The sequence below is a fragment of the Nematostella vectensis genome, chromosome 3 (genome assembly GCF_932526225.1).
Source record: "Nematostella vectensis chromosome 3, jaNemVect1.1, whole genome shotgun sequence".
NCBI lineage: Eukaryota > Metazoa > Cnidaria > Anthozoa > Actiniaria > Edwardsiidae > Nematostella > Nematostella vectensis.
The window spans coordinates 15,126,165-15,150,835 of record NC_064036.1 but is presented as its reverse complement, the minus strand read 5'-3'; the positions used below and the strand labels follow the sequence as shown (position 1 = coordinate 15,150,835).

Below are 24,671 nucleotides of genomic sequence, written 5' to 3'. Positions count from 1 at the left end.
CCTGGGCTACCTGTGGCTACAAGAAATCGTATCAAGGAAGAGACCATCCCCTAAAACACTTAAGAGCATCCGTGCTCTTTGCCAACATAAAAACTCTTGCAGTTTTACCAGTGACCCTATGTCATTTATAATAAGTACCTCCAGCTTCGCTATGTGTGCAAGCAAAATAATATTGGCGAATCGTGAAAAGCATAAGAGCACACTATTTAATGCGAGCACCTTTTTTGTGATGTGATGTTACGCGTTTGACAAATACTCCAGCGTGTCAAGCTCGTCCCAAAGCCCCAGGCGTTCTTATCGTAGTTCCTGTAGCTGGTAAAAGTTGTGACGTCACAGGAAACCAATGATCTCGTCCCAGATCCTAACCATCCCACGGTTCATCTACTAGCACAGAAAACCCGGTGAGAGCCACAGCGAATGGCTGCGCCATTCCCCCTTAAAATGACTCTTTGATATTAAGTTTAAATATATAACACTGATCTATATTATCGTTTTTAATAAACCACCTATTAACGTCTTGAATTTCGTCTTTGTTCTTATCTTTTCCACTGCCCTTTTGCTCCTCGGATGTCAAACATGGAAACCGCCATTGCGCGCTCCTCCGAATAATAACAAGCCTGAGATATGGAAAATCCGCTTGCGCAAGCTAGAGTCATCATAGAGCAAGTAACCCAACAGACCCCGTGCTATGGCAAGTCATACATTGTTGTTGTGATGAAGAAAACCAAGGAATCCCTCTCACGCCGGGTTAAGCTTATGTGCGTTATTTTGCTATCTCTGGTTCTGCTCTCCTTGGTTCTGGTCTTTCTGTTTCTTGTGGAGCAACGCAGAGCGACGGAAAAGTACCATAGCAATCGTTATTTCTCTGATGTAGCAGGGATTTATGAAAATAATTCTGAAAAGTAAACATTCAATGGCAGAGAGGTGAGAAAAACATTTTCTCAAGGGTGTTTACTTTTAGCGTCAGGGTAAGAAACTGAAAAGAATAATACATAAGTGGATTCGTTATTCTACAGACTGGCTTTAAAAATATAAATCTTGCATTTGATGGTGTTCTGTTTTTACGTTTTTTTTTATATAGTTTTGATTCTGTAATTTTTTCTATGATATTTTAATTGAGTTCTATCTTAATGGATTAATGATAGTTGTTATCGACTTCGTCGTCGTCGTCGTTGTTGCTGTTGTCGTCGTCGTCGTTGCTGCTGCTGCTGTTGTTGTTGTTGTTGTTGTTGTTGTTGTTGTTGTTGTTGTTTGTCTTTGTGTCCCGGGTGCACCCAAACCACTACGACTGTTTAGACGAGTTAGTTTTTTAGTGTTTACTCGAGATTTCTTGTCATACTTTGTCTTAAAATATAGGTTGAAAACAATAACGAAGGTGTAACTAACACTTTGGAAGATTTTATCTTTTGGTAGTTGTGGTTTAAAAAAAAAACTCATTTAAGTCCCCCCAAAAACAAAAATATTTCTCTCAGTATTTCGACGGGCGTATTTCGTTAATAAAATCTGAGTTTGTCTCTTCTTCTACTGCACTCTTTTTTTTATAAGAACATTTTTTATAAGAACTTCCAGCCAAAGATTTCACCAAATGAAACTCTTGCAGTTTCAATATTTTGCTTGCTTGTGTGCAAGCAAAATAATGAAGAACATGCCGAGGTTCAGATGACAGAATTTTTTTCTTTTTTTTTAGTCCTGATGCGTTCTAAATGAAGAATCAAATTGTGCTCATAGTAACAATATTATTGCTACTTTTCATTAGTTTTTTTTCTCTTCCTAATAATTCATTGGGTATTATATTCTTATATACACTAAAAATTAAGAACATCGTTAAGAACTAAAAATTATACTTATAAAAAAGAGTGTAGCTTGACAACCGCTGCCCTAACCACACTATGTGCGGAGGAGTGGTGAAATACTAGGACAAATATGAGGCATAAAATTACATCTAAAAAGAGACGTAGACACCCCTTATCGTGGGTGTTGGTATGAATACATTGTTGTCTTCATTAGAAAAACGACATTCATTTTTTTAATAAAGATTGTTGTGCAATGAGAATAGTTCAAGGCACGTAGACACCCCAGACACTTCTGTTCTGTGGGTGTACTTTTAGCGGTCTCCTGACATTTTATAAGAGCATTATTATGTATTAAAATAATCGAGGAACTGAAACGGGAAAAAGGTTTATACCCACCATCCTCGTTTTGAAAATCAGAATAACTCAAAGTGTGTGATATCGGATTTATAACTGATCCCCCTAAGTGTCCCATTAGTATAGCGTGCGCAATAACCATGAACGTAACATGAGCGCTCATCTATTTCTATCTTAATGTCTCCTTGGTAGCATCTATTCTTCCTGCGTCAAGAATTGATATTCTGGTGACTAATTCAACACAGCTCTTCACATTTGGAGCAAACTGTGTGGCGTGCCATAGACGACGTAGAGGTCACATCTATCTGTCGTGCTGATGTTATTATATGCTCACCAGACACTAAGAGAAGAAATCTTAGAAGACGTGAAACTCGGACTCCCGCGAAATACTGGACTAAACTAGCACTAATAGGGTAATTACACTGGTCCCAAGAGAGTGGATTAGCTGACAAAGCACGCTCTATACGCTAATGTAATACCGACCACACGAGCACCGGGATGTTGGAGTTTTTATAGCGTTATAGTAAGCCTGTCACTTCCTCTGAGCCTACGAAATGTAGGTATTATTCCGAGGTTTGACTCACAACTGAAAGCGTATTGTAGTGGTTGAAGTGGAGGATATTGTAGAAGCATAAAAGAGATGGAAACGCCAGAGTCTAACAGACTAAATCATTTGGTATCAAACAACAACGACATGACAGATTCAAGCGCTTACAAGCCACGCAGGAGACCCAAATCGATAGTCGTGGAGATCGAGCAGCAATCCGAAAAAAGGACAGGCTTCTCACGGTTTGAGAAATTTCTTATCCTGACAATAGCGTTAATGTTGATATTTTGCGTTGTTTTGTTGTGCCTTTACTTGCACGAAAAGCAACGAAACGAAGAAGCAAATGATAAGGAAGCTGTTTTAAGTGCTAATCGTACCAAGGTCAGTAGCAAATCCAAGACATCTAAGTTATGGTCGCAGATCTGTTGGTCGCCAAGTTGCATTCAGACGTCCGCAGGTACGAGCTAAATTAACCCATCATCAACAAGACTACTAATCCAATTGTACTGTCTTGACTTAGCGTAAACAGGTTAACGTACATATGCCTTGGGGATTACAATTATTCCATATCAATATCCATACTCAAATTTGGAAGTTTTTAAATCTTATAAAGATAAAACCTAATTTTCTCTAGCACTATTTTTAGCCTTCTCGATTAAATGATTGATGTATTCTTTATGTTTTGTTTTGTTCTCGTGAGTTTAAAAAGGTTACAGGATTTTATTGGCTTATGCTGACCTTGTTGTCGAAGACATGTCGTTTTCTAAGCAACTTTTGTTTCAGTAACATCGGGAAAATGGACAGTTATTTGTTCAGGTTGATAACAACGTTGGATAGATAATATTTACTCGTGTTAATAAAAGCAAAGCGCGCCAAGGGGCACGATAACCTTCTATTCACTGCCATATAATAAGAGCGAATAATTTTTTATCCGTAGAGAAGTTGATTATAGATACATACTTTTCTTCTCTTTGGAAAAGCTATCTAACGGCCAGCGGGACTCCATGGGTGGTAAAATGCACAAGCCTCTAGTAGAAGCGATACTTAGTCGCCCGTATCACGACATATATTTGCTTTGAGAATGTTCAGAATGTGTTGTTTCAGAAACTATCCATACCCCCCCCCCCCCCCCATTGAGGGGATTGGAAATTCCGGGGGGGGGGGGGGTTCAAACGCCAAGGAATTTCCAGAGGGGGGGTCATACCCCTGACCCCCTCGATGGGGGGGGGGGGGGGGGGGGGAGGTATGGATATTTTCTGGGACTACACAATGGCATTCGAGTGGAATGGCCTTCATCCCATTCCAGAATGGGAACGCGTGATAAACGAACAGTTGCTTTTTCTATTCTAATCATTCTCATTCCTTAGTCTACATAGAGACCACTTTCATTTGCATAGCCTGTGTACATCTGTATGCGTGCACCCAGTTAATTGCAATTTATACAAACATTATCGGCAGATATAGCGCACTCCTTGGCAAAATGGTAATGATCACCGATAATAAAACATTTTCGCGCAAACGATGTTCATCACGAATGTCAGAAATAACTAAAGCGCAATTTTTGTTATACCCCAATTCGAAAAAACGTTGTCAATGCAAACGGCGAATGTAAGGCATTCGAAAGCGATGCCAAAGCTATACATGGATAGCCTTTAATTGATAATAAGACAATTGTTTAATCGATCCATGTTCTCCTGCATTCGGTTGAAATAGTTTGAGAAGTATGATACGCTTCTGTTGTAGAACTACCATCTGGCAATCGCCATTTTACGTTTGCGCCGACAACGCTTTTTGAAATAGCTGTACCTAGGTTCTCGTTCACTAGGTTTTTTTCTCACTCTTCACGCGGTAATGATGATCTGATCTTGTTACAGATCTTTTGCGTTCTATTGACCCAAATGTCAACCCATGCGATGACTTTTACGGCTATGCGTGCGGAGGATGGATCAAGAAAAACATTCGACCCGCAAAAAACCCGAAGTGGGACCAGTTTAGCAAACTGACGGAGGAGAACAACGCCCTTATGAATAAGCTCATCAATAGTAGACAAATTCGAGCTCTGTATGGAAAGGTATGTGAAAAGACAATATTCGCGTGTTTAAGGGGGTGGGGTGGGGGGACCAGCACCAGAGCCCACCTCGCTAATGTGATAACGTTATGTAATAAAGTTCTTGAGCGCACAGTAGAGAGCCTTGCTCATCCTGCCATTTCAACAATTTTATCACTGTAAAGTACCAATGAATATTGTGTTGCTTGTATTAGTTGCTATTAGTTGATGTTGCTTATAAACCTGTAATTCAGTTACGACTGCAAGTGGTTTATTAAAACGATTGATTGATTGATTGATTGAAGCTGTTACACAGCCAAGCTTGCAGTCCTTTGAATTGAAGACGCCGCCTTGCCCGCTATTACCAACACGCGGGTCCCTGGCCATATACGCATATATGCCATAGCCAACAACCAATCAGAAAGCGTAATTAGGCGCAAGTGTTGTAGAAATATTTGTATAAAATTATCTTAGAAACAATGGATAACGATGCGGCCTCTATCTCCCTGACATTTCGGGAAAAAAAAGAACCTTTGTGAAAAAACAACGCCGTTAAACGGTCGCTAGTTTGTGCGTCAAAGGTTATGAGTCCAAGTTCTGTCGGTTCTAGAGACTTTTAGACTATTTATCATATATTATGGGCAGATGTGCAGAGATGACCCACAAAGACGCAAGGGGGACTAATTAGGGTCAGCCTTCTGTTACCTATAGCGCATTACCGAGTAACACGTGGCCCAACGAAAACTCATGCCCTTTAAACAAATGTGTATGTGTTTTCATTTTTCTGAAAGCACAAGCACTTAGAAGGAACACCGTCACTTTAATATAAAGAGATTTGTTTATCTGTTTATTGTTTTCAGGACAAGGCTGTGTTGAAGGCTCTCCATTTCTACGACTCCTGCATGGACAAAGCAGAGATCGAGAGGCTTGGTGGGGAACCGCTGACCAAGCTGATCAAGGAGTTCGGCTCTTGGGCTGTGATAGACAAGTCGTGGAATGAGACGAACTGGGACTTTATGACGAGTTTTATCACAGCACACCGCGAACTCGCAGTCTCACCACTCGTCTCTGTATGGGTGGATTTTGACATCAAGAACAGTTCTGTCAACGTTATCAATGTAAGCTCGATGAAACCATGTTGAACTTAGACAGTCCCAAAATCAAGACCAATTGCCATGATCTTGGGCCAGAGTCTCTATACACAAATAGGAACAGTAAGGGAAGTATCGAGACTGGATATTATTTAGAAATAAAAAATAAAAAATATTGGAAAACATTCCCTTACACACCCAAGGGAACGCTTTATTCCACGACTTCGACCCGACTTTAACCCTCTCTGAAAAACTACTGGATTCGCCGTTGACTACAGTTGATCGCTGTTGAAAATCTCATCGATAAGTTTTAGTGTATCTGATACATGTAAATCACATCTGTGTGATTTTCTTTTTTTTTTATGTAATTCTCTTTTGACAGCTTGACCAGTCATACCCTGGTATCTCACACAGGGCGTTCACAAGAAACTCATCCACCTACCGTAAGGTAAGGTTTTACAGGGAATTCCTAATACATTTATCCTCGTACCGTAAGGTACGTTTTACAGGGAATTCCTAATACATTTATCCTCGTACCGTAAGGAAGGTTTTACAGGACTTTTACAAGGAAGTCATCCATTATTTCATAGACTGAATCGTAGACTAAATTAATTGGACTGAACTTAGATTGTATACGGGGTCCGGGCGTATTGCTTCCTTAGGGGTTGACAGGACAGTAGGGGTCGACGGGACAGTACTATCATGTGAAATGCATTAAACCCTCGTATATATATAAAGCTTCACCCGATTGATAGTAAAGTGTTAACTGCAGATGCGTCACGCGTACAAGGAGCTGATGGTGAACCTGACAATGACGCTTGGCGGTGACAGCCACTCCCTTCGAGAGATGGAGGACATCTACAAATTCGAGAAAAAACTTGCAAATGTAAATATATACTAACTTTCTCTAGTGACTTGACAGAAATTTTAACGCAAACAGGAAAGGAAAAGGTGCTATGTCGCATGGAAAGCTAAATTCCGTTACAGCTAGGATCACCAACTTAAACTTCATAAACCTGGGATGGTTTTCCTTCATATACTACAATGCTTGTCTCATTTTTGTGTCGTTTTGTTTCGAAGATTCTTGAGCCATACGTTGAGGGCAACAAGAATTACAGGAAAATGTCAATAAGAAAGCTACAAAATGCCACTGGGCCGCAGGTTAGTGACAGTAGAGGAAAGCCACTATACAATCTAACTGGGGAAATAAGAAAGTTTTGAGAGAAGCTTTCTGGCTGATTGGAAAGGGTTTAAAAAAAGAATGCTCTTGAAGATAAATACAAGCAGTTTAACAATGTCCAGGCTAAAAGGACTGCACTGTCTCTTAATAAAAAACGCCTACTTTTTGACGGACAAGGGGGGTGTACAAGGGTGATGTTAGACTGAGGGTGTGTGGTCTTTTGGCGCCAAGGGGGCGGGTTTTTTTCCCAGAAGCTTGCTTTCTTCAATATAAACAAACTGTTTGTATTGCTGTATCTTTTCATAGAAATTGTCCTAATAGTCCATTTATACCCAACGAGTTTTTTTTATGCATTGATTATATTTTATAACTATATTATCGTTAACTGAAAATCAAGCTATTTTGATTGACGACTTTGTATGTACAGTATTCCCTCGATTTTTTCTTGCAGATCGATTGGATGAGGTTTCTCACCGGTGTCTTTCGAGGAGTTGACTATAAGATAATGGAGGAGGAAGAGGTTGTGGTTTACGCTTATGACTATCTGGTCAAGTTGGCAAAAATACTAGAAAAGACGCCCAAAAAGTAAGTAAATATCACAACAAAATGATAGGAATTTGATACGTCTCTCTTTTTATTACGAGAATTCCAAATGCGTCGTAGATTTGTATTTTTGTATGGCAACTGGCGTTCTTTAAGGCAACTCAAAACTCGGCCCCATTAGAGATACAGAGACCAAAAACTGGGCGGAACAGACGCACCCCTACTGGTTATTTAGTTATAACTTTTAAAAATACTTAGAGAAGGGCCCCTTCCACTGCTACTGTTCGAACACAATATTTTGCATGGGGCTTGTGCGAAGAATTCGCCAAAATTTCAACATGTCTTTAACGAGCGAGACGATGGACGATGCTGGCGTAGATAGAACAAGGCTTATAAAAAGATTCTTTTTTTTCTAGAACGCTGGCAAACTACATAATGTGGCGAGTGGTAAAAATACAATATGTACAGCTGAGCAAAGAATACCGAAAAATATTTAAAAATTTCTACATCCGGGCGTTCAACTTCTGGCGGGAGAGCCCGAGAGAGGAGGTCTGTCTAAGCGCCTTGTCTGAGAACTTCGGGATGCCTTTGTCCAAGATGTACCTTGATCGCAGATTCAAAGGCAAGAGCAAGAAATTGGTAAGTCTCTTAAGGTTTATCAGGTTTTGCTTATTGCGATACGAAAGATCCTACTAGAGTCTGTAAAGGAAGGTGTGGAGGGGGAGATACTTAAGGAAACTGAAGACCTTTCAATGCCACCGGAATGCCTTAAAGGGCAAGAAATAGACAGAGAAATTAAAGGGTACTTTATCGATATTTGCTCGACCGGATCTACTGAGAATACCCAGGAATGGTTGTCAGGCATTACCGAAGGTGCAGGCGGGGAGAGCAAACTTTAAGCTGTTACGTACATGTTTGATTGAGGAGCGGGCTGTAAGTAATAGTTGATATAGGATAATCCAAGGGGAGGGCGGAGAGGACGAGACTTTCGGAGATAAATCTCGATCGCAAATAACCTTTTTTTCAGCTTAGAAGCCCAAAGCCCCTGTAAGAATCTAGACGTTTTTTGAATGACATAAAGGTTACTCAAATGTTTTGAATCCAGGCAACAGAAATCGTGGAAAATATTCGAGATGTTTTTATTGCAAGGCTGAAAGATATCACGTGGATGGACAACGTCACCAAACATGTCGCTGAGGAGAAGGTTAGCTCTTAGAATTTAGGCAAATGTGGGGATTTAAGGAATGAATTTGGTAAATAAAGTATAAAACTTTGTTTTTAGATGGTTATTTGGAGACTTTCTCTGCTAAATAAATTATATATTCGACAAAGTTTTAGCTGACTATGACTAACTGACTAGAGCTCTATCAACGCACTTCATTTTTCCTCTGTAGGCGGAGTACCTACTAGAGAATATTGGCTACCCCGACTATGTGATGGACAGCAAACATTTAGCCTCGCTCTATAAAGAGGTTTGTCTGATGACTTGTAGGAGAAAATGCAGCTAAAGTCACGCTTGTTCTCAGGATTTGACGCCTGAAAATTTATTCACCTTTCCTACAACGCGACGCAACGCGACGCAACGCGACGCCCGCGTGAAATCGAGGTTAGGCGCGGTTTCACGCGCGCGCGTCGTAAAGATTTGTGGGAAGATGTGGGGAAGGTGAATTACATACGTCGATCATTTATATCTAGGTAATTCAAATGCACCCTATAGCTATTAAAATAGCTTTTATATATTTTTATACCGCCGGCATTCACGTAGCAAGGGGGGTGGGCTGGGGAACGCGCACCTCTCCTCGATCGCTTAAAAGTGGTCGACAAATATTAAGGGTTTTGAAAAAAAAAATTAAATTCATTGTAGGTGCCCGTCGATCCAAAGACGTATTTTCTGAACCAGGTCTACGTTAGAAGAAACGACAATCTCAGGAACTATGCCAAACTTGGAAAGCCTTTTGATAAAACAGAGTAAGTACTCTACACACAATAATTTGCGATATTTGGCGATGACTTGCGATACTTTGCGATTATTTGTGATACTTTGCGCTGATTTGCGATACCCCGCGGAAAACATGGTGTATTGGTCTGGTTAAATGAATTCTTAGGGAATGTCTGCAGTTCGGATAATGGTTAACTTGCAAATAAGAGCGAACGCCAACAAGTTAAAACTATCTATTTTGCCTTCTGTTTATCCTAGATGGCCATTCCCTCCAACGATGCTAAACGCATATTACTCCTATAACGAAAATAAAATGGGTAGGTTCCTCCTAGCACAAGCGAAGAATGATTGTGTTAGTCAGTTAAGATGTTTACTTACCCCAAAGCGCTCTTATTTGTTTTTGTTTTTTCAGTATTTCCGGCAGCAATGCTACAGGCTCCATTTTACTATGCTAGCTATCCAAGGTAGGAACACAAAAAAGTAGAATAAAAATAACCTTTTAACTTCGGTTGAATTGGGTAGGAGGTAGGTTTAGTGTCGGTGTTGAGATCGATTTTCACAATCGTAGATCGTTTAGAAAATCTATTTGTGCTTCTAAAAATTCCATACCCCCTTATTTAAGCGATGGAACTTATTTTGGCGATGGTCATGGTGGCGGTATTTGGGCCAATTGCCGGAAGTTCCTTGGGGTTGAGGTTGGATTGGGTTGGGTCTAGCAAATTCCTTTTTTTTGTGGGGAGTCTATGTATGTATCTTTTCTGGATCTGCATACTCATCATAGAAATCAATTTGACTCGGTACTTCTTATATACACGTAATATGTATTTTCAGAGCTGTTAATTATGGGGGCATAGGGACGATCATGGCGCACGAATTGACTCATGGATTTGATGTCACCGGTAATACCGTATCACTTGAGCTGCATAGCTAATAGCTACATCTACGTGCAACAAATAACAATCATAACACACTCACCCCCCCTTGGCTGCCAAAAAGTGGCTCATTTCTTATTAAGGAATCTTCAAATACTATGCTTTTTCCAAATGATACCCACCCCCTTTAAGCCAATCCTGGGTACGCGTTTTTTAGTTGTTAAGCCAATCCTGGGTACTCGTTTTTTAGTTGTGTTAGAAGAATGCTTCCCTGGAGAACGGTTTAGAAATAGTGCAAACGTACTGAAAAATGTCCATGCGTTTTCCCTCCATTGCAATTCGCGTTTTAATCGATCGGTTGCTTGACTGCCCCTGTCTTTAATTACCTTTTTTTTCTCTTCTTTTAGGTAAGGATTACAACAAGTACGGCAATAACATAAAATGGTGGACGGATAAAACCATACAAAACTTTTATAACAAATCACAATGCCTGGTGGAACAATACGGAAACTTCACTTTCCACGGAGGCCTTGTAAGCACATGAATATAGAAGTAGAGTATTTGAGCACTAAACCCCTGTCAAGTTTCTATGTCCTTGGTTATATATCCTATATTTTCACGCTATATCTGATATGGGGAAAGTTCACTTTCTACGAAGGCCTGGTTAGTCTATGGGTATGAAACTCATGTTAATGTTCCGCCCCGTTCGCCACCCCTGACCTACTACCATCCCAAAAGATGGGCGCTAAAAAAAATCCGGAGGGTAAAGTTGCTTCTGCCTCTAGTATATATTGACCAATATAAGGGGTTTTAGGAACCTATGGAGCCCCCCTTGGGTCCCCCCTACCTCTCATCCAACAATCGTGCTCCCTTGCTGACGAAATCCTATTTGCACAGGTTGACGGAAAGTTAACCCTTTCTGAGAACATTGCGGACAACGGTGGGGTTAAACAAGCTTTTGAGGTAAAAAGGAAATCTGGGTCATAAACTGGAGGCATTTGTTAAATGAACCAGCACGCATCATAATAAACCATAAGTGCCGTAAGTGTAAATGGATCTAACGCATAGTAAAGGGAGACAAAGGGGACCGCATACACCCAGACCCTCCGCATAACATATAAGAAGTACCGAGTCAAGTTGATTTTTATGATGAGTATGCAGTTCCGGAAAAGATATATATATATATATATAGACAAAAGAAAAGAAATTTGCTCCGCCTTAGCAGCGAAAATGTAGGTTATTTCTCATTGAAGGGATTGTCCAACATTATACATTCTCGATATCTATGAATAACATATAAGAAGTACCGAGTCAAGTTGATTTTTATGATGAGTATGCAGTTCCAGAAAAGATATATACATAGACAAAAGAAAAGAAATTTGCTCCGCCTTAGCAGCGAAAATGTAGGTTATTTCGTATTGAAGGGATTGTCCAACATTATACATTCTCGATATCTATGAATACGCAGCCCCTCTCCCCACTTCTCCCTCCCTCCCCCCCCCCCCTCCCCCACCCCCTCAGCAAATCCTGGCTTGCAGTTTGTTTGAGAGCTGTGTCCGGCAAAAAGGAAAAAAGTTGAATTAATTTTTTTCCGTTTCCACAGGCTTACCAGAGCTGGGTAAGTCGTCATGGTCCTGAGCCAAGATTACCTGGAATGATGTTGACGAACGAACAAATTTTCTTCTTTGCTTTTGCAAGGGTGAGTGAAAAACATACGGTTCTTAGAAGATATTAAATGTTGATATTTCATCTCCCAATTGCCAGTGTTCTGCCGAAAGTAAATACAGGTAAGTAGATTCCCCCGCCAACGTATCACACGGCATACACACTACACACAATATTTGGGCTTTACCGACCATCTTACGGCGGCACAAAAATAAGGGCGTAAATGACAAGGCTGGGCTAAAATTCTATATTTTTACGCATGAAAACAAGGGGAATGTTAATCCTTTCGAGAGTAAGACTTCATTATAGACCGACCCAACTCCTGACTCCGACTCCTGGACCCATATCAATCAATGGCTGTCGTTTTTCTAAATGGTCTGAAAGAGCCTGGGGCGATCGCGCGGGAGACCTGTGATATTCTTAAACGATAGGGACTAGGCTCCATTTCCAAGATGGCTGCCAGCAGAATCGTAGTAAACACGAATTCCTGCAAGTTTATGTGAAAATTCTCGACTTACAAAGTTCCAGAGCGTTAAAAAAGCAAAAAAATTGATTGAAGCGGGACTCCCAAATATGGTATGTAGTGCCTAATAAGGAAATGATCGAGCGAGCTAGAAAAACGACAGTTTTTAAAACAAGATTGACTGATATGGACCATTCGTGCCATCTGACGAGCTACCAGCTGGTAACAGATTCACTGAAAAAATCTTTGGAAAAACAAATGGAGCGAAGAAACTCCGGCTAGAAATAGCACAGCTGAATCCTGCGAAAAAGCTTCGGAAAAATAAGCTTGCTATGAAAAAGTAGTAACATTAGAATTGTTGTATCTTTCACTTTGCAGAACTGGTGTGGTATGTTCAGCCCTGAGGCCGGAAAATTGTCGCTGAAATGGGATGAGCACGCCCCAATGCCTTGGAGGTAAAGGTGTTATCACTTGTGCATCTGGGAATCGTGTATGTAATAATTTCCACCAGTTATGTCTGGCGCGAAAGGCACAAAAGGGCGAGGTATGTTAGGGAGCGTTTTTTTTTTCTATCATTCTGGAATGGAGATGGTTGGTAGAGAATGTTCAGAATGGCATTCGAGTCATTTTGCTATAGGTAGCCGGAATGGGAACGTGGCATAAACGAACGCGCGCTTTTTCTATTCTAATCATTCTCATTTCGGAATCACGAGTAAAAACGCGCCCTTAGTAAGCACTGCAATTGCGTCCCCGGTGTTTTTTTGTGCGTCCCTTCGATTCAGGTTAGTGTAGTGTAGCTCGAAGAGACGGGTTATCTGGATTAACATCCTTATCCGAGAAAAAACACAGGAGAAATAACATCAACTTATTTGTTCCACAAATTCGAATCAAGCATGAGCCCGGAAAAGTCAACTTTAGTGTTATTTATAGCCAGAGCCACGATTCGAACCTGGGCCACAGCGGTGAGAGGTCGACGTCCTAGGCTACACGTGCTTTATGCTTTATGTGTAAATGTATATAAACAAGCGCGAAAAAAAAAAGAACAAGATAGCCTGAGAGGCAACTAAAAGGATTCGCTAACTCAGAAGGCAGGAGACATTTTTGATTATAAGGTTAGAAATATTTTATTCGCTGAGTTCAATATTCAATATAAATTGGCCCAAATTGGGATTTTTATTTTTATTTTTTATAAAGAAATCGCTGACAAAGTATCCTAATTCCCGTGGTCACGTCGTCTTAGCCGTCGTCGTTGTCATATGTGCACCATATAGGACGATGTTGCCACTTGCTCCGCTTCTTTGTCCCGGGGTAGCCAAATGGCTGTCATCGCCTTCATAGTGGCGTTGCTGTTGCCTTTTCTACGAGGCCTACAGTTTGGCTTTAAAAGACTGACGATTATTATGTTTTTCTTTTTTAGAGTAAATGGTTCTCTGAAAAACTTTAAAAAGTTTGCTGAGCATTTCAAGTGTCCAGTCGGATCACCAATGAACCCCGAGAAGCGATGCGCTGTGTGGTGATACATATTAAAAACAAATAAGAAAAAAACTGCATTAGCAAAACCTAAAGCATCAGACTGTCACCGAAATCTCTTTAGCAGTCCTGGTATTCCTCATAGAATTAAGTGTCTAGTCGGATCACCAATGAACCCCGAAAAACCGATGCGCTGTATGGTGATACATATCAATTTAAAAAAAGGAAAAACTGCATTAGCAAAACCTAAAGCATCAGACTGTCACCGAAATCTCTTTAGCAGTCCTGGAATTCCTCATAGAATCAAGTGTCCAGTCGGATCACCAATGAACCCCGAGAAGCGATGCGCTGTGTGGTGATACATATCAATAAAAATAAGAAAAAAACTGCATTAGCAAAACCTAAAGCATCAGACTGTCACCGAAACCTCTTTAGCAGTCTTGGAATTCCTCATAGAATGAACTTCACAGAATCAAGATTCTACCCTGAATGCCAATGACATGCTTAGCGGAGCTTAAAGAAGTCACTATTAAGGGGCCGATTACATGAAAAATTTCAGCCCGGGCTGAGTTTTCAGCCCGTAGGGAGGCTGAAAGTCTTGCCCGCTATCTCCCACAAATACTTGTAAAATGGCTCTTTCGGCTACATGAACGAGTTTTCAGCCCGGGATCAATTTCAGCACGGGGGAGTTTTCCAGTCCGGGTTGGCAAACCGGGCTAGGATTTTCAGCCCGGGCTAGCGGGTTAAAATCGCCAAAAAATCGCGTAAATATCTCAGCCCGGGCTGGAAAACAATACAATTCGAGTCCATCCCGGGCTGAATAGAACTCAGCCCGGGCTGGATTTAAGGCATATAATCGGTAAGCAGCTGCCCGGGCTGAAGTTTCAGCCCCATCCACCATGTAATCGGCCCCTAAGGTAGGAGATTTAGGTAAACAGAAGAACAGTCATTGTTTTGAAGATAGATTATATGGACGTGTGTTATGCAAGACGCAAATGAAAAATAATGTGGGTCCAGAACTTTCATAAAGCAGTACCCTAGCGCACTGGGAAATGACCGTATTGTCACCAGTTTACTTCCGGTCGATTACGTAAAAATCTCCGATGATTTTTAACGGAAAACACGAAAAATATTTCAAAATATAGAAAGCAGTGTGTCTATTGGAAGTTTCTTTGAGGATGTGACTGCTAATTTAGAGCGGATGGCCTGTTAAATATTTCGGATTCGAATAGATTATTTTATCTTTTAACGGTTGAGGTTTCCGTCGGACCTCCGGAAATAAACTGGTGACAATGCGGCCTTAAAAATGTTTGGTTGTAGCCCCCCATCCCACCCCTCAGATTTTTTTAATGTATCTGTATCCAATAAGCCGCAGCATTTCGAGGCGCGCTACGGCCCTGCAAATGGAATCCACTGCAATAAATGCATGCTTTAGCGCCAATTGATATAAATAAGTGCGAGCAATGTCTCTTTATTTTGAGCTAATGTAAGAACTAGAATAAGTCTAACGAAAAACAACTAAATTAGAGGCTTGCAAACTACTTCAAGATTGAATTAAGGCTCCGGAGGGTTATTTTTTAACATTTGCGCTTACCTCAAAGCAAGCAATCACTTGGCGGTATATATGAGCTTTAAATTTTTACACAACAGCTGCCATATTTGGGACAAGTTTAAAGGCCTAGACTTTTTACCCACAACCAGGACTGCCTTTTAGCTTTTCATGTGGCTTTGTAAATAACTCAACACCATTGTATTATTGAGTATATTTTCTGAGACTAACAGAAGCAAATTTAACCCAGACCATACCTTAATTGACCTGTATAGTAATGTTTCATTACTGTCGGATAAAATTCCATGGTCCTTTTCTTCGCTTTTGGTCTCGGCCGGGCTTCCTTTGCCTTTTGGAAGGGGCACAAAGAGACTGGAAATAATGGCGGCCGTGGAGGCGGCCAAAAGGTCCACGCCCTGTGTACGAATCAAGGTAACTCGCAGTGGTTTATGGGTATCGTATAAATGGCTGAATCCTGGTTTCTGAACGGCGGAGTCAACGTTTAGAGGTACATTAACAATAATGTTAAAGCTCTCTAAACCTGTGTTTATTTTATGCGTATTTTTTATTTATTTGATACCCATAAAGCACTGCGGGTTAAGACACAGAATCGATTGACAAAAGGTTGTCGTCGACCGGCTTCGCGACTACGCGACAAGCCCGCATGTAAGCATGGGTAAAAACCACTGAAGCGCCTAGCTGCATATATTAGCCACCGCTACCGCGTCTAAAACCAGAAGACTGAAGATATGCAGTGGGTTTTGCTTACATGCGGGCTTGTCGCGTAGTCACGAAGCCGGTTGACGACACACTTGTCAATATCGACTGTCAACCGAGTGCAACCAGTTGAAATAGGTGTATCAGTTTAGACAATCTTACGTTGGTATCCACGCTGCTCTCTTTGACTTATTATTGTTATCAAAGTATAAGCGCAAATAAAGAATATAGTAACTGTGGTTGATTGACTAAATAACAATGACAGCTCACTTGAGCTAAGCTGCAGCATGACCTGATAAGTAGCCTTTAGCCGAGAAAATCGTGCTCATATGAACGCCTTGTCAGAACACATCGCATTATATTAGAAAATCTTGTCAGGTGAGATTGGGTGAGAAATGATCGGCTCTGCCTGATCGGTCATATGCCCACATGTTGTTTTTATATTCAAATTAGCGCCTTATATCTGCATTCCGCATTAGCTCTCTAGCGCATTTCATTAAGCCCATCACAGTGTTGTTGTGGCAGCGAAACAAGCAAGAATTGTAAAAAGCACAGAACTCCAAGATATTAATTCAAACCAGAGGCTGAAGAGAACAAACCAACAACTTTGAGAATGATAAACAACAATAACAACCTAAAACAACACACCGAGGTCTTAGAGAAAACACTACTGGGAGACAGAGCGGTGGACTTTGAGTTTCGCGAGCCTTTCATAGTGTCAGGCTACAGAAGACCGGGGTTTTCTTTCAAGCAGTGCATCCACAGTGCCTTCTACGCTCACAACGAGACAATCAATGTCTGGAGCCATATCTTAGCCTTGGTAGGATTCCTGTATCATTGCTTACCGGTGTTTTGTTTGCGGAGTAACCCATTCACTGATCCATTTGTTTACCCATTGCTCTCTTTCTCTCTTGGCATCTCTGCTATGTTCCTCATGAGTTCAAGTGCCCATCTGTTTAATTGCATGTCAGCAAAAGTACGACACATTTGCTTCTTCTTCGATTATGCTGCCATCAGCACTTACACGTTCACGGCAGGCCTGGTATTCTATTACTATTCCAGACCGACAAACACTGATTTAAAACTCATGAACTCGAATTGCTTATTCTTGTGTATATCTGCCGCCATTTCACTTGCTACAACATATCTGTGCTGTGCATCTAGGCATAAATGGGTTCAACACAAGTTTTTACTCCGAACTGGTACCTTTGTCATTTCCTGGTTGTTCAATACTCTCCCATTCACTACAAGGGCAATTTACTGCGACAGTAAACTGGAGTGCAACACTGTTGCTTTTGCGTATTTCAAGCGTCAAGTATTTTATTTCTTTCTAGCTGCATTGTCTAATGTAATACGTATCCCGGAAAGATTTATTCCTGGACTGTTTGATTTTTTGGGGCAAAGCCATCACTTTTTGCATATCTTATGTTCGCTGGGAGCTATTGATGATTTTGTAGCGGTCGAACTGGATATGAATATCAGACGGGAAATACTACACGCTTCGTCAACGGTATTGCCAACATTTGGAAACAGTCTAGGTTTGATGATTGCAGTTCTTTTAGGGAATATAGCCATAGTAATTTGGTTTGCCGTTCATTGCCCTGTGAGTCTACAGATAGATAAACAATTAAAAACAAAGTAAATTATTCATTGTCTTGAGTTTTACGATGCGTCTATCTATAACATCGAAACAAAGTAATTTTATGTAGCTAGTAGATATGTGTTGGTAAACTTGCAACATGTCTGTCAGTCATTTACAGTAATAAATACGTGTCATTAAAATGATCATTGTTATGTGTAAAATTTTTAATAACTCTATGAATGTTTGCCATGCGAAGTGTGCGCGCAAAAGATAAGCTTTAGCGCGTTTTTCATCAATTGCAGATTTAATCTTATAATTGGAGACAAGTTACGGCACAAATAAAAAGCCTTAGGGTTCAGGTGTTGGTTTTTCACGTCTCAGTCCAGAGCGCCTTTACGACTTTAATGTTTGGGGTCCCTGTGGAGTTACGGCCGCGCGAGCCTTAGACTGAGATTTTGAGCCATAGACTTCGAGTTTGTTGCGGTGCAGAACTCACGATGTAAATTTTAGAAATGGTTCTTTAATATCGCTCAGTTAAAGCAAAAAAAGACAAAAGCATCAAATCCTTAAGACTCCAGTCTACTTTTGAGAGCGAAGTATTATGGAATTCTCTATCGCAGCTCGTGGATCTCGCAGGTCTGTGTCATATCTTGTCCGCCATTTTGTCGGCTTCAGAAGTGGACAGCGGACCACCAAGAAAGGTAAGCTACACATATGTAAGTTGTTTGAGTATGGAAAACAGCTAATTTTTTAATAACATTAATTGTATCCTGTAAGTACATGGTAAAATTATTAAATATAGCCGACACTTTGGTGGATTTAACAAACTCTAGCTTGTGTGGGTGTGCAAAGCCCTATTAAAATACAATACACATTGTAACACTTTAAGCATTACAATACAATACAGTAATCTTTATTTATTGAGGGTTGTATTTTACCACTCTATGCATTACTACACGACCACCAGATTTCCTCAGCCGTCAATCAACCAGTACCTGAATGCTGCCACTCTCTGTTCTTCGTTGGAGAGTAATTTACTTGCTCATTTATGATGGCTAAAACAAAAGGCAAATCACAGATGTAGTAATTGAAATGAATTATTATAATTGTTTATTTAATCCTCTTGTAGCTACAAGAGTTGTTCAATTAACCACAGTTACACAAAAATAGCAGATACAGATGAGAATCATTTTCCAGCATAATATCCAATTTGCTTTGTATCTATTACATGCTGATTTTATCACACTGAATTGAAAAGGCTGAAATTCTCTCACAGATTCTAGCATTGTCTCCCCATTGTCTCCTGTTTCATTGATTGGCCCAAATATCTACCCACATTTAAGTGTTTGACAGTACATACAGTATTATATTATATTATATTATGTTATGTTATGTTATGTTATGTTATGTTATGTTATGTTATGTTATGTTATGTTATGTTATGTTATGTTATGTTATGTTATGTTATGTTATGTTATGTTATGTTATGTTATGTTATGTTATGTTATGTTATGTTATGTTATGTTATGTTATGTTATGTTATGTTATGTTATGTTATGTTATGTTATGTTATGTTATGTTATATTATATTATATACAGTATGGTGCAATGCCATTATTTTAGGCTCCCACACAAAACCAAGTTACACAAAGAATCTGTTTCTTTAGCTATTTCAAGCAAGTAAATATCACAGTTTAAATCCAATATTATCAATAAGGTATCAGCCTCCATTCGTGGGTAGTTATTATAAAGTTTTCTCACAAATACACCATTGTATTCTCACATCATACAATAACAAGAGCGATCATCCTTCTTTAAACCTTGAATTCCTCTTGATTTACAGTAAATTTTTCTTGGATTATAAAAAAAAATGTTATTGTCAAACCAAAATCTTGCTTATTCCCTTAAAATTGGAGTTTTACATCTTAATGATAATTGTAATAATAGTTTCCCTTTTTTTCAGTGTGCAATGGTCTCAACAGATTTGTTTTAACATCTAGTGAAATGACATCCATCAAAGAGCACCAACTCACAGAATGCTGTTGGCCTGCTTGCAGCTTACCAATGACCTTAACTTCAAGCATGGCCAGATTATCATTGGAGACTTTTACCCGACAGTTGTCTGATAGACAGTCAACATATCTCCCTGGGCTAGGAGAAAGGGGTCACTCAGTTAAAAATGACCCCCAAACTCCATTTGATGGAATTCTTGGAGATATCCCATTGGATGAAGTGATTATTGGTTATAGCCCAGACAGTGAGAACACGGTCAGTTTAAGCTCAGTTTTGAAGAAGCGGAAGCAAAAAATGAATCAGCACAAGTATAAGAAGAGGCGTAAAAGAGACAGGTTCAAGCGTAGAAACTTGGAGAATATCAAGGAAAGAAAAAAGAGAGTGAAGGAAAAATCCGATGAAAGAGAAAAACAGGCAGTTATGTAATAATAACCTATAACTAGTTTTGTCATCTTAATTACATGAATTGTAATAATAAAAATAAAACTTTAAAGGCTGTAACCCTTTATCTCAATTATGAGAAACTAATTCACGCTCCATTCGTGTCCTTATGTCCACATTAGAACAGTTGTGTATGGGTGTTGAACCTAGGGGAATGTTATCTCCAAAACCATCTTCCCACTCAATGTCCCCCTTCACAAAAATAGTGGCAAACAAAAAAAGCAGTGGTTTTGAAAAGTTCTCAAACTATTTCTCCAGGAGTAGGGACACCTGTCCTTTCTTGCATCAGGGAATCCAGGGCCATCCTCTGCAACTTACCATGCTTTACATCTACTCGACCCCCCCCCCCCCCCCTTGACATGGAATCTTTATACACCAAGTTTTTTAAATTGTCTATCATTTATGATAGCTTCTTCCTATTACCTTTTTTAGTGAGGCTCAAATATGAGACAATTTCTTATACAGTTTCTATAGTTGAGATGTGCACGCGAGATGTGAAAAATAGTAAGCGGAAATGTTTGTTTGGTAGGTCCTGTGCTTTATACTCTACTGTCTCCCTTTAATTTCCGGTAATCGTACTTCACTATTTATTTTGCTTCTGTCAATGTTGATTTTTTATGTTGAAATCCATAAAATTGATCACGTGTCCGTACATTGTCTAGGCAACCCCGAGGGGTCCTAATTTGCATAATATCGCGCCTTTCTATTACCCAGGCGCCGTGACCTTTTAGCATTGAACTTGGGACGAGAGTCGTGGTAAAAGAACGAAAAAAAATGGACGATACCGGCTCTCTACTTAGAAGCTCTGTGGCTGTGCATACAAGAGAAAAGGTTTTGAGCAAAAGGATGATTTGTAACGAGAAATCCACAGCGGCAATAGGCAACAATAATCTTTCGAAGTTATCAGCGGTGCTTCAAAGTCCTTTAGAACTTGTCTTCGACTGTGATATTCCTGAAGGTTTCCGCACGCCTTTTATCAAGACAGGCTACAGAAAACCCGGTCTAACAATGTGGGGGTGTTTTAAAAGCCTCATAGAACCCACCAACGAGACTGTGAATGTTTGGACCCATGTCTTAGCTCTCGTCCTGTTTCTTCTTCGATTTAGCAATGTGTTTTCTAATTCGGACTTTGACCCATGGTGCTACGGTCTGGTGTGTTTTGCGATTGGTATCGCTAGTCTTATGGCTATGAGTTCTTCGGCTCATCTCATTAATTGCATGTCCTTATCGGCCCATCACATTGGCTTCTACCTCGACTACGCCGCTATTTGCGTCTATAGTTTTAGTGGTTCTCAGGCTTTCTTCTTCTACTCAAGACCGAGCCAGACAGATTTCGTGTTGCTCTCTTCGCCAACCGTGTTTTTGACCGTATCTGCAATCATGTCTTGTCTCTGTACGGCTGTCTGCTGTGCGTCGCGACATCGCTGGCTGCGCTCGAAGTATGTCATTCGTACATCAATGTTTATGCTGTATTTCATTATTGTAACGTCCCCTTTCACTTACCGCCTGGCCTATTCCACGGCTGAATCTGAGACCTCGAGAGCTGTGCACTACTTCAACCGGCACATAATAAACTACATTCTTAGTGCATTTGTGAATGTCACCAAGCTGCCAGAGCGCTATTTTCCCCGCTTGTTTGACTTCCTGGGACAAAGTCACCATTTCCTGCACATTCTGGCAGCCTTGGGAGCCGCAGATGCATTTACAGCCACAAATCTGGACATGAAGACCAGGCAAGACTTATTAGCGGGGCTGCCAGGCCCAAATCTATGGAATACGTTTGGAGTGTTCTTCACTGTTGCCTTCACCAATTTATTTATTGTCTATTTGTTTTCAAAAGCATTGTTAAAGCAAGAGAAAGAGAAATCTAATTGAAAAGCATCCTAGGGATAGCCAGGGCAAAGAGCATGAGTTGAGAACACCACAGAAGAGAGGGGAGGGGAGGTCAAGGCAAATTTTTGGCAGCTACCATTTATCAAGTGTATAAAAAGCCACCATGTAGGAGATCCATTTTGAATTGGTTGAAACCCCCTCATCCCTTAATTTTTTTTATTGATCAGTCTCCGCATTTTTCTTGTGACTGTTTTTGTTTGCACTTTCATTTCTGCGCAAGGCTGTCTTTTGAAGTTGTACAAAGTTGTATGCCTTGACTCCCTAAATATGTTTCAAAGCAAAAGAGGTGTCAAACTTATTATTTGATTTTGAAAGAGGTGTATATTGTATCTCACCCTGGGTACCAGAGTCTCAAGCTTTGTTCGTTTACTATGCGCCCTCGCCACTTCGCGGTTCATGTTGTTGGATTGAAGCTTGAGCCTCTGGTACCCAGGGTAATTGTATCTTTCCTTCAAGAATAATAATGTGGTATTGAAAGTGAGTGATCCAGGGGGCAACCTGGATCACTAACGTATTAGGAACTTTAGATTTGTGGTTCCTTTGAGGTGTTGCCCCTTTATCAAGTAATTCTTGATTTGCTGAGATGGGTGTAATAATGTTAGATAAATTGTGCTACATAAGGAAATTATTATTTAAATAATTTTAAAAGAAAATAGACAAAATAACGATTTTCTATAGAATGATTTTTCAAAAGAGATAAAAATTGCTAAAAAGCAGAGGATCTGGTGCTTCACGTGGGAGAGCAGGAGAAGATGTCGTAGAGCAAGAATTTCACAAAGAACCTGCAAAACTGCTCCCTACCTCCCCCAGTAAATACAAGTTACAAGGAATGACTGGGGCTGCCTTCCGCCCAACAGAAACATTTCTAGCTACAACTCTTGCCCAACCCTATTTTTAAGGCTACTCTGTGGCTCATGCTCTTTAGTGTTGGATTGAGAGTGGGTAAAAAAGACTTAGTTATGACTGAAGCTAAACAAGCAGCACCTAATGTTAGTGCTTTCCTTTGGTTTCCAATCCTGATTTAGACTTGTTTTAAATTTCTTGGCATTGAATAGCCTTGTTTAATGGAAGTAAATATTAAACAATCAATGTTGCTTGCATCATTATACGGCTCCAATCCAATGTGGATTTATGCGGATGTTTGTGCAGTAGCGGATCTACGGGGAAGGGTCTAAAGGGATTAACCCCCTCCCCCACCCCTTGGGCTGCCTTTTCTATTGTTTTCATTGTGTCTATTCCAAAATCGTTAAGAAGGTCAAACCCCCCCCCCCCCCCCCCTTTGTCGAAAAACTAGATCCGCCCCTGTTGTGAGCTCGCATTACTCTGTGTTCGCGCCTGCCAGCTTGTTTTTTTAAGCTCAAGGATAAGGCAGGGTGGAACCAACCTCTTGTAACGGTTATAACAGCACTAGGAATGTTTATACCTTCTTCTCAAGATTGTATGAGGTTACAGTTCTTCCTCAAGTTTTAGAAAAATGGTTCATCAATTATTTCTGCAACCTAGAGAACTTTTCCGCGCGGGTATGGGGGGAGGGGATAACAGCAATTCGTACTCCTAATTGAATAGCACATTGGGCGTGGGCAAAGCAATTTTTTACCTCAATTGCGATAGCCTAGCGTCAGACGCAAGGGCATTCAACGATTCCCCCCTTTCCGAAACACAATGGCAAATTTCGTCGTTTGAATATATTCTGATGCCGAAAATATCAATTTAAAGGTTGCTGGGGAAATTCCTTTTCCAGCCAGCATTGGTTTGCATTTTAGCACAGGAATAATTGCCTGTATTACCGTTTCGGGACGCCTTTTTTTCTCAAGCATCCGTACCAGCGCCCCCCAAAATATCCCCAGCCCAAGCACAACTAGTTCGACTCCACAAATTTGCCAGCAGAACCATTCGGGACGATTTTTTCCCAGCAATCGAGGGTTTAAGTAGCAGGCTATGTAAGATTTGGGGGCACAGAAACATTAAGAATATATTGGGGGACACAGCCACGCCTCTTCTGGTCATTTCCTTATAATTTTTGAAAATATGGTGCCCCAATATGGTGCACCAAGTTTGGTTGTCGTACGATGTTTCTTTCCTGAGATATCAGATAGGTTATTATAAATCTGGCCTACCTTATTACAAATGTGGCCGTTATAACAAATGTGGCAGGTTATTACATGGCCTCAACAAACCACTCCCCAGGTCATCAAGGGAAAATAAATTATCGCATTGTATTGTATTGTATTGTATTGTATTGTATTGTATTGTATTGTATTGTATTGTATTGTATTTGCTCAATATTTGCAAGAGCACTCGTGAGGGAGGACCCAAGAAAAATAGAGATCCCCCTTAATGAGCATGCGCTTTACGAACTGATCCACAATATTAACGCATAATTTGATTCCACTTTCTGTCCTTCCTTGAAGGCTTGTACACACCTGCAGCCACTCGTGTCCGAATCACACACAACCCTCCCCCCACCAAGCAGAGCCGTAGCAGGCCACTTAAGATTTTTAAGATTGGGGGG

General features: G+C 40.4%; 4 protein-coding genes across 5 annotated transcripts; 3 read left to right on the top strand and 1 right to left on the bottom strand.

The window, feature by feature from the left end:
* Positions 1-186: 186 nt before the first annotated feature.
* LOC125561160 lies at positions 187-17,188 on the bottom strand. Its single transcript, XM_048724598.1, has 3 exons — positions 17,076-17,188; positions 15,771-15,929; positions 187-895 (listed from the first exon to the last, which is right to left on the bottom strand). The coding sequence occupies exons 1-3, from the start codon at positions 17,100-17,102 to the stop codon at positions 764-766; spliced, it is 318 nt and encodes a 105-aa protein (XP_048580555.1). The 5' UTR covers positions 17,103-17,188; the 3' UTR covers positions 187-763.
* Positions 2,448-16,469, top strand: LOC5522285 (endothelin-converting enzyme 1). 2 transcript variants are annotated; one of them, XR_007307170.1, is made up of 19 exons: positions 2,448-3,151; positions 4,569-4,765; positions 5,602-5,859; positions 6,215-6,280; positions 6,605-6,718; positions 6,913-6,993; positions 7,464-7,597; positions 7,972-8,194; positions 8,661-8,759; positions 8,950-9,027; positions 9,420-9,523; positions 9,753-9,811; positions 9,907-9,958; positions 10,326-10,393; positions 10,774-10,898; positions 11,264-11,329; positions 11,970-12,065; positions 12,873-13,038; positions 13,912-14,024. XR_007307170.1 is itself a non-coding variant. In XM_032367581.2 (19 exons), exons 1-19 carry the CDS (start codon positions 2,788-2,790, stop codon positions 14,009-14,011), a joined length of 2,361 nt encoding a protein of 786 aa, XP_032223472.2. In that variant the 5' UTR covers positions 2,467-2,787; the 3' UTR covers positions 14,012-16,469. The 2 variants fall into 2 exon arrangements, 1 of the variants encoding a protein (XP_032223472.2); XM_032367581.2 differs by having other exon boundaries at positions 2,467-3,151; positions 12,873-12,949; positions 13,912-16,469.
* LOC5522287 (membrane progesterone receptor epsilon) lies at positions 16,560-20,326 on the top strand. Its single transcript, XM_001641865.3, has 2 exons — positions 16,560-18,513; positions 19,776-20,326. The coding sequence occupies exon 1, from the start codon at positions 16,844-16,846 to the stop codon at positions 17,870-17,872; it is 1,029 nt and encodes a 342-aa protein (XP_001641915.2). The 5' UTR covers positions 16,560-16,843; the 3' UTR covers positions 17,873-18,513; positions 19,776-20,326.
* A 341-nt stretch (positions 20,327-20,667) lies between these two features.
* Positions 20,668-23,248, top strand: LOC5498014 (membrane progesterone receptor epsilon). The gene has a single exon (XM_001619739.3). It carries the CDS (start codon positions 21,041-21,043, stop codon positions 22,139-22,141), a length of 1,101 nt encoding a protein of 366 aa, XP_001619789.1. The 5' UTR covers positions 20,668-21,040; the 3' UTR covers positions 22,142-23,248.
* The last annotated feature ends 1,423 nt before the right edge of the window (positions 23,249-24,671 follow it).